Raw genomic sequence first — 9583 nt, 5'->3', positions numbered from 1 at the left:
CAGAGTTTAGGATCCCCATAAAGAAACACTGGAGTTAAAAATGTTAAAAATGTTAAAACAGTTAAAACAACGATAAAATAGGGAAACAGTTAAGAAGCTATAATAAAATATAATAAAATAAAATAGATAAATGAGACAGATAAGATAAGATAAGATGAGATAAATAACAGAAAATGAATAAAGTCAAATCAAAAGGCTAAACTAAAAAGGAAGGTCTTGAGCCTCTTCTTAAAAACATCAACATTGTCTGCACTGATTACCTCGCTGAACCTGTCCCAAACCTGTGATTTAGCCATTTGACCCTCCTTCTTCTTTTTAAGGACGTAAACTCCCGAACGAATGTTATTCAGCACTTCTTCTTCCATCTTTTGTTGCTTGTCTGCTTGGCTCTTTCTGCACCTGCGTAGCCTACTACGCGCCTACGTGGACATTACGTTATAAAACGTGACCTGTGTTTAAATAACTGATAAATATTTTGTCTTATATATTATAGTAACAAAATGTAGACACTGATTAAGGTCTTTATTTTCAGTTTGACAAAAAATAAAATTAATAGATAGAACTAGATATTTCAGAATAGTAAACCACACCAACCCGCCCCGCAGTGAAGCGCCCCAACCCGAACCGCGGGTTAGGGGGCTGCCCGCGCATCACTAACACTCACCATAAATGAGGGTTACCTGCCGTATTTGTACGTAGTCCCACTAGTTCTTTCTTTCTTTTAATTATTGCATGGTAGCTGGATGGAAAATCCTTGGAGGAAATCTTCACATGCAGAGTATAGGCGACCCAAACACTGAAAATGGAAGATCTGGAAGGATGTTGCCCTCCTCATGCTGCTTCTGCTCTCTTTTCAGTGATGAAGATGTGCGGTCGTGGCTGGTGCCTCAGCTGAAGGCTCTGTGTGGCTGGATGCCTCCGGACGAAGGCGATGAAGAGACCAAGCAAGTTCAGCAGAGAGTATTAACAAGTAGGAACACGACTCTAGATAACAAGCGTTTAGGATGCTTGAATTGCTTTATTTTCTTTAGACTTCATCAGTTTGCCAGAGCAGAGGCAACCGAGCCGCACCAGACTGATGAAACAGTTTCTCCAGCTCACAGAAATCCCTTTTTACCCCGTCCTACAAAAAGTACCATCACAGAGCCCCAAGAGGCCAGAAGAAGTTCTGAAGTGGACTTCAGGGGAAGGAGGAAGTGGACTTGTCTCCAGAGGATGAGCTGCTAGCAGCAGTAGGCACCCCCGTTCCCCTGGAGGCCCCCGAGGAAAGGAGCAAACCCCCCCCCCCCCCCCTCAAAAGTATTACAGGAGAAGTATTGAATACAGAATTACTTGCAAGTAATGAGAGTGGTCGTCTCGACTCGCATGGAGTCGAGAGAGACTCTGGGAGGCACAAGGAAAAACAATAGTTGTACATTTCTGTAGAAAGAATCTCCTTCCTGAAGACCTTGTGTGGACACACAACTCCAACTCTGGTGTGTCTGCACCAGAACCAGTCTGAGGGTCTGAGGAAGGACCAGATGAAGGTCACCTTACCCTCGTAGTGAACTTTTAACAGAGCATGTATATGAAGAGAATAAACCTTAAAAGTCAATTAAAGAATGAGGAGTAAAAATGTACCATGTAATATGTAATATGGTAACAATCAGTGTAAATACGATTTAGAAATGAATATAGTAAAGGAAGTAATTATAGGTGTGATTATAATATTATATATAGAGCATAATAAGTAAAATTTCTTCCACACCCCTCCCACTCATCCCGGCACACACAAACACACACAAACACACACATAGACACACACAAAATCTCTCTCGCTGTGTCCGAACGTCCCTCTACTCCCTACATAGTGTCCAGAGAGAAAAAAGCAGGGCACTCAAAATTACCCACAATGCCTCTTGAAAAGTAGTGAGCATCGATGGTCAGTAGACGGGTCGATATAGACCACAATGCATTGCAGGCAGAAACTCAAAAGGGGGGGGAAAAAACATTTTTTATTAAATAGATATGCAACAAAGAATAAAATACAACATAAGGAATAAAATATTTACACACAATTTTGGATTAGATTTGGAACAACATCTTGACGCACGCTGTTGCCTTGGTGACAGCTGGTAGTCACGGGGATGGATGGATGAATACATGAACAGATGGAGGGATGAAAGGATGGATAAAAGGATGGATGAACAGATGGATGGATGGATGAACAGGTGGATAGATGGATGGATGAACAGATGGATGGATGAAAGGATGGAGGGATGGATGGAATTTAACATCTTATCAGTTTGGGATGATTATTACTGATGACATTGTGAAGCTACTGAAGAACTTTTAATAAGGACGCAGGGATCTATCAGATCTAAATCTTAGAGATTTACTCCACCTTCTCCACCTTTCTTCACCCTCGCTGGGAGGTTCTGCCGGCTGCACCACATCTCCTCCATCTTTTGTTTTCTTCTTCCAGAACAGGTCTTTTTCCATCCGGTCTGGTCTGACTGCTGGTTCATTTACAAGCTGTAGATTTGCTCTGATGTTTTCGGACGGACGGCTGCTCTCAGGACGCCTCCCATGCAGCCTCTTCCTGGTTGTAGAGTTTTAATTTGCCATCATGTGGTGAGGAAGGCTGTCCTGTGTTTCAGCTGTGGCTGGGGTCCTGGTGGGAGCAGGTTTTGATCTGAGCCGTGATGGGGCTGCAGCAGACAGGAAGATCTCTCTGCTCTGCTGCTCCGTCCTGGATGACATGATCTTCTGTGAGTGTTTCTTACTTGTGTTTCCCTGCATGGATCAGATTTACTAAAGCTCTGATTCACACCTCTGCATCTGCGTCTTTAACATTGTATTTCTTCTTCTTATTTCAGGGGTTTTGGACGTTGTGGAGACTGTCCGGTCTGCTGGAACCGGAGCTGAGCTATGGTTCTCACTTCATTTATCTTTATTTAATGTATCGTAGTTATATAAGTTAGATTAATTTTATTTCTTGTCTTATTTGATTATTTCTTGTTGTTCATGTGGTCTATCTCTGACTGAGGTTTCCTTCTTTCTGCAGCAGGTAGGAGGTTTACACTGATCCACAAGATTCATCAGAACCTAAAGAAAATATTTGCAGTTACATAATATGCCTGAATCATATATTCTGTAAATATAAACAGTAAATAAATATTATGAAAGAAAGAAAAGATAATATCCTTTTAGCTGCTGTTTTTTTAAAAGAATGTTTAATTCTGATATCAAGAATTGAAAAGGCTGTAGTTTGGAAGTGGTTCGAGAAAAAGATGCACAGTAAATGAGAAAAATGTTGAATATGAACCTGGGTTTATGATGGGATTAAAGGTGTTATTTCTTTTGCATTTTGTAGGAGAATCTGCAGACAGCTGCTTCACAGCCATCTGCTCTGCATCACTGAGCACAGTCCAGTAGCAGTTTGACATAAACCACTAACATCTCGTGGCATAAAGTGGTGACAGGTTTAGGCTTTTTCTGGAGATACAGCCTGCTTCATTCTATTCTATTCTATTCTATTCTATTCTATTCTATTGTCATTTAGCCATCTGCCGGATAGATCAGCTGCTCTGTCAGATAGATGGTTTGGGGGTTAACTGTTAAACCTGTTATCATGAGCTGCTTCCACAACATAGAGGTAAAAACCTCTGATTTCTCTAAGTATACGCGGATAATGTTGCTAATCGCTCGGATAAATCACTGAGAGGACCGATGGTAAAACAAACACATTTCTGATGCTTCTCTGGTCCTGAACAGGCTGAAGCAGCACATCTGAGGATCAGATCAGGTGTTATAGATCCAGCGTGTGCTGCACTGAGCTGTGATGTGAACATTAAAAGGCTGATCATGATAGAACTGATATCTCCTTTAGTTAAATTCAGCCCCCTGCAGTCTGCTGCTCGGATCTCTCTATTTTGTTGTTAAACGTTAAGTTGGATAAAAGTTGTGACCACTCTGTCAGCATTGAGAATATTTTGCTCAACTTGTGTTTCTGCAGGATTCGGATATTTGATGCATTACTTTGTGGAGTTTCAGCGTCAGCAGACGCCCTCCAGCGTTTCTTCACACACTCTCTGACACAGATTCTCACCTACAAGCCTCAGCTCACAGGTAAAGACCTGTTCAACGTTTCCAGCTCGATGCTAAGACTTTACTCATTTGCTGTACCTGCTCTAAAGCAGACATTGAGCAATGCTTGATCATCATGAACTAAAGTGAGGATGATTTAAGTGTGTTAATCATTCTGCAAACACTCTTCCTACAACCAGCTACCGGAGTGCAGAAGATCTTAAAATCATGTGATAAAAACAATTTGCATAAAACATTTTTCTAAAAGGATTTAAAATATTGTAACTTGTTTTCAGTCAAGGTTTTGACGTGTTTATGGGTTGTTTTAAGTTTTTAATAGCGTTATTAATCTATTCTGCTTATTGCTCAGGTCAAGTTTACATGACATCTTTGGGAAATATGGTATATGCAGCCATAAAAGATGCTAAAGCTCTTAAATACTCTAAACACAGCTCTTTAAATTATTTATATCAGGTTATCTCATTAAGACTGAGATTGCTTTACAGAAAAGACTGAGCACAGTTTGTTGTTACTTCCTCTTATGTGAAAAAGTCTTTAATACTTGAAGCAATCCAGCGTGTCCATCTTTATAAATATACATAATACATTTAAGGAATTATTTATCAAATAAAGGCTCATTGACTCATAGAACAATGGTGAAGATGAATTATATCTTTATGTGTCTTTAATGTGGTGAAATAAATGTTGTGTCCTCAGTGTCGGATGCCATCACCCTGCAGAACGAATGGACCTTTGCAAAAGTCAACCCCTCGCTCACCTTGTTGTTCCGTAAGGTAAATGGTTCACCTTATCGTTGTAACTGGGTTTGTATTTTAAAGCATTAAGGCCACCGAGATTACAATGAGTCATTACAAGCAAATATTAAACTGTTGTTTAGATTCTCATAAAATACTCGGCTGATCTCAGGCTGTCACTCTGCTTTGTGTCAGATTAATCGCTGGTTTCCTGACCAACGGATCAGCGTTAGCTGCAGATGGATTACTGCTTTGCTGTTATTATTTAAAGGGGCCCTATTATGCTAATTTCAGGCTAATTAATTTTAATAAGTGAGTCAACAAGGGCAGGAATTAATTCAGCATTTTTCACAAATCCCTTTATTTATTTATATGGATCTTCTCCGTAGGCCCTCAGGTCAGCGTCTGCCAGAAACAAGCAGAATGAGACTCCCGCCCTAAGCCCCGCCTCCTTCTGATGCAGGCTGTCTTTGATTGGTCAACTGCCAGGAGCAGTTGTCGGGAGCGCACACTGTTTTCATCCTAGAAACACTGGCAGAACTCGTAAACAAGCCGAAGTAACATCAGTAAAAAAAAATGTCAACACAAAACATGCAGCCGTACATGTTTGAGCCCAAATCAAACCCCAAAAAACGACAGTGAACAACTCAGCAACCTGTGCAGTGACTCGGCAACCCACAGCGACTCGGCAACCCGCAATAACTCAGCAACCCGCAGCGACTCGGCAACCCGCAATAACTCAGCAACCTGCAGCGACTCGGCAACCCGCAATAACTCAGCAACCTGCAGCGACTCGGCAACCCGCAATAACTCAGCAACCCGCAGCGACTCGGCAACCCGCAATAACTCAGCAACCCGCAGCGACTCGGCAACCCGCAATAACTCAGCAACCCACAGCGACTCGGCAACCCGCAATAACTCAGCAACCCGCAGCGACTCGGCAACCCGCAATAACTCAGCAACCTGCAGCGACTCGGCAACCCGCAATAACTCAGCAACCTGCAGCGACTCGGCATCCTGCAGCGACTAGGCAACCTGTAATAACACAGCAACCCGCAGCGATTCGGCAACCTGCAATAACACAGCAACCTGCAGCGATTCGGCAACCCGCAATAACTCAGCAACCCACAGCGACTTGGAAACCCGCAGCGACTCGGCATCTTGCAGCAAGGAATGCAGCAGGACATATCTGTCTGGTAAATACTCGGCGTACCAGCTATAGTCCGATATAACGTTGCCGTCCTTGACTCGGCTTACATATCTGTACATGTCCCTGTTAACAGCTGTACATGTGGCAAATGTACCATGATGAGGTGGAAAACGTCTGCTGCCAAGAAATAGATATGCTAATGATGCTATTTGCTAACACTTTCATATATTGTTACACTGGTAACTGTATTTCCAGCCTCCTCCATGTACATCTATTGTTCCATGTGGCTAACCAGCTGGGTGTTTTTAGCCTGGTTGCTGCGTTTGTAGCTTTTCCATCTACAGTGCTGATCGCTAACTTTCTGCTCGTCATGTGTTACCTGCTGGTAGCGATCAGGTAAAAAAGTGTGGGTTGATTCCTTTAGTTTGACCGTTGCTCACACACTATCAAAACCAAACAGGCAACTTATTCGGTTTTACTTCCAGCTTGTGGCTCAGGATCGGAAAGGTGGCCGTTGATTGTAGGAACAGACCCTCCTTTCAGCTAAAACCTGGTAGCAGATCCCTGGTTGTCCCGGCCCTCTTTCACCCAGCCGTCGGTGAAGTGCTGGTCACAGATACAAACGGTGAAGCAACACTCTGTCTGGCTTCCAGAAACAAACTCCATCCATTGCTTTCTGACTGTTGTTTCCTTCTGGAATTTGAACAAATGCAGCTTTCCCTCACAGCCGAAGAAGCAGTTCTGGGTGACATGTTGACACTGAAAAGGTTGCGATGTCCACCGCGGTGTCTTCCACCTACACGGAGCCGTGAAGGTGGGGATGCCTTTCTTCTTATAAACGTGCACAACCTGGAGAAGATGAGCAATTACTGAGTTGTCGAAGCAGCTCAGTGGGCGTAGCGACACACTGTAAAACTATAGAGAAAATGATATATAAAAAATAATAAAGAAAAAAAATGGCGTCATCGTACAACCTACATATCCATAAAACATAATGGGGACGAATGAATTGTTGAACAGGTTTTTGGAAGCCGATTCCTTCTACTAGACGATAGTAACTCGTATTCAGGATGAAGCATGTGTGATGGATTGGTACAGACTGGTGATGGATGGGTGGAGGGAAAGGTTTCCAGTCCTCCCATCACCTTCATGCCAGATTGTACAAGATGAAGGTCTTCGGTTAATAGACTGTTTAACACACTTGATTGGTTTATATTTAGGTAATGGTGATATTTCAGCCTTTTAACGGCCTTTAATCTACACGTTATGAGCTTTGTTGTAATAAAACATTTAAAATCTTTGTACCGTACATGCTGATGACAACTTGTATGTGGGTCCGCTGGTCCTCTGGGTCCACTGGGTTTGCAGGGTTTGCTGGGTCCACTGGGTCCGCTGGTTCTCTGGGTCCGCTGGTCCTCTGGGTTTGCTGGGTCCACTGGGTCCGCTGGCCCTCTGGGTTTGCAGGGTTTGCTGGTTCCTCTGGGTTCGCTGGTCCGCTGGTCCTCTGGGTTTGCCGGGGTCGCTGGTTCTCTGGGTTTGCTGGGTTCGCTGGTCCTCTGGGTCCACTGGTCCGCTGAGTTTGCTGGGTCCGCTGGTCCTCTGGGTTTGCAGGGTTTGCTGGGTCCTCTGGGTTTGCAGGGTCCGCTGGTCCTCTGGGTCCACTGGGTTCACTGGTCCTCTGGGTTCGCTGGTCCGCTGGTCCTCTGGGTTTGCTGGGTTCGCTGGTCCTCTGGGTTTGCTGGGTTCGCTGGTCCTCTGGGTTTGCTGGGTTCGCTGGTCCTCTGGGTCCGCTGGTCCTCAGGGTCCGAGGTGTGACTCCTCTGTGTTTGTTCCTGTAAAAGCTGGCGTCGATCTTCAGCGTGGAGCAGCTGCTGGGTCATCTGCAGCAGGTTCTGGAAAGCCATGAGGTCAGCTGGAAGCATGTGCTGAGCTTCCTCTCCACTCTGCTGGTGTACGACCAGTCTGGACCGCCCAGTCTGAAAGGTAAACACGAGAGAGCTCTCCACCAATTCCAGCAGCAAAATCACGTTTTATCCTTCTGCTGAGTTTTAAAATCTTCCATGGAAGAGAATATTTTCTTAACCACAATTAACACCATCAGTTTAAACTAACTTAATGGATGGTGTTTAACTCTAAATGAGGAAGCTGCTACGAGGGTTACTCCAGTTTTTGCTCCAGTAAACTCAGCGTAGATGTGGAGGAACATGTTTGTTCTGTGTCTCCGTCAGATCTGCTGTCCAGACTGCTGAGCTCTGCATTTGAAGGCTACGACCTCGAGAACTTGATAACTGCCTTCTTATTGGCTCGACAGGGTGCTCTGGAGGGTCCCTGCATCTTCTCCTCCTACAGTGATTGGTTTAAGGTTTCATGCCTTATTTTTCCTTATTTCATGTTTTTTAAATAAGTAATACTTTTCCATTAACTCCCAGAGAGCTGCAGAGGTACGCCCTGGGGTACAAGCACCCTGAGGTGGAATCTTGGACATAAACTGTGGACGTGGCTAAAGCCATGGGGATAGATGGATGGATGCTTGGGGTCAGAGACGCAGGTCTACGGCACAGCTTTGGGTTTTCCATTTTACCAGCAGGTTTCTCCTTTTTCTGCCTTTTCAGATGTCGTTTGGTGGAGGTAGTGGCTACCATGCAAGCAGTAAGAAGTCTCTGGTGTTTCTGCTGAAGTTCCTCTCTGATCTGGTGCCCTTCGAGCCCCCACAGTACCTGAAGGTAGCTCACTGTCGCTTCTGATCCCGGCTTCTTTTACACATGTGGGGAAATGTAGCTGAATGGTCTTACGTGCTGAAGGTTAGAATATATATTGTAGTTTTGGTTAAATGTGTATTGGTTAAGTGAATTTTTTTAACTTAATGTTTGGATTTATTCAGTGGTACTTTTGTCTTGGGGAGTTTTGATGCTGTGTGTGATAGCTGTGTAGCTGTAGCTGTGATCCCAGATGTTATTTATTCTGAAGATGGTGGAAAAGGTACTCTTTCCTTTTTAACCTACAGCAGATGGAGCTCTCTTGGTCAGTCCGTGGTTTTAAGCTAATTCACAAACTCATTCACTCATTTTTTTTATAAAAGTTCTCTGATATTCTGACAGAAAAAGCTCGACTGTTAAACGACTTTTCTTCAGCAAACAGAGAAGAATTGAAGAAAAGAGCGGAAACGGGCAGGAATGACTTGGTTCTGATGCTTTACACCCGACAGGTTCACATCCTGCATCCTCCTTTCGTGCCAGTGAAACACCGGAGCCTCCTCATGGAGTACGTGTCTCTGGCTAAGACCAGACTAGCCGACCTCAAGGTACAAACGTAAAGCTGTACGTCTGTTATTGCTGTGCCTTTTCTCTTTACCAAAGTAAATATGATAAGATGGGGTGATTAGATGGCTTCTTCAGAGGGGTTTCTATCACGACGGTGTGTGTGTGTGTGTACATGCAGGAGTCGCTGGAGGACATGGGTTTGTATGAGGACATCTCTGCTGCAGGGGCATCAGTGCAGGTAAAAGTACAATGGCGGATATTTGGATTTGACACTGAATGTTGATTTAGTCAGATTCACACTCATCTTTGCTTGTTGTCTGTATGCTTCTTGGGCGCCATTAACTCAGTCC

General features: G+C 44.0%; 1 protein-coding gene across 5 annotated transcripts in view; it reads left to right on the top strand.

The window, feature by feature from the left end:
* LOC121647387 (Fanconi anemia group A protein-like) overlaps positions 1-9583 on the top strand; it is a 33202-nt gene that overhangs the window by 6306 nt on the left and 17313 nt on the right. For 3 of the 5 annotated variants that reach the window (XM_041996749.1, XM_041996748.1, XM_041996746.1), the window contains exons 7-16: positions 858-970; positions 2640-2750; positions 2859-2913; positions 3998-4110; positions 4786-4862; positions 7815-7956; positions 8202-8335; positions 8586-8696; positions 9179-9274; positions 9412-9471. In XM_041996749.1, the coding sequence (XP_041852683.1) occupies positions 858-970; positions 2640-2750; positions 2859-2913; positions 3998-4110; positions 4786-4862; positions 7815-7956; positions 8202-8335; positions 8586-8696; positions 9179-9274; positions 9412-9471 (1012 nt within the window). The remainder of the gene's footprint in view (positions 1-857; positions 971-2639; positions 2751-2858; positions 2914-3997; positions 4111-4785; positions 4863-7814; positions 7957-8201; positions 8336-8585; positions 8697-9178; positions 9275-9411; positions 9472-9583) is intronic. The other 2 variants (XM_041996747.1, XM_041996750.1) reach the window with 2 other exon arrangements.

The sequence above is a fragment of the Melanotaenia boesemani genome, chromosome 10 (assembly GCF_017639745.1).
Source record: "Melanotaenia boesemani isolate fMelBoe1 chromosome 10, fMelBoe1.pri, whole genome shotgun sequence".
Classification (NCBI taxonomy): domain Eukaryota; kingdom Metazoa; phylum Chordata; class Actinopteri; order Atheriniformes; family Melanotaeniidae; genus Melanotaenia; species Melanotaenia boesemani.
Note: the sequence above shows the minus strand (reverse complement) of the source record. Positions and strands in the feature narration are given on the sequence as shown.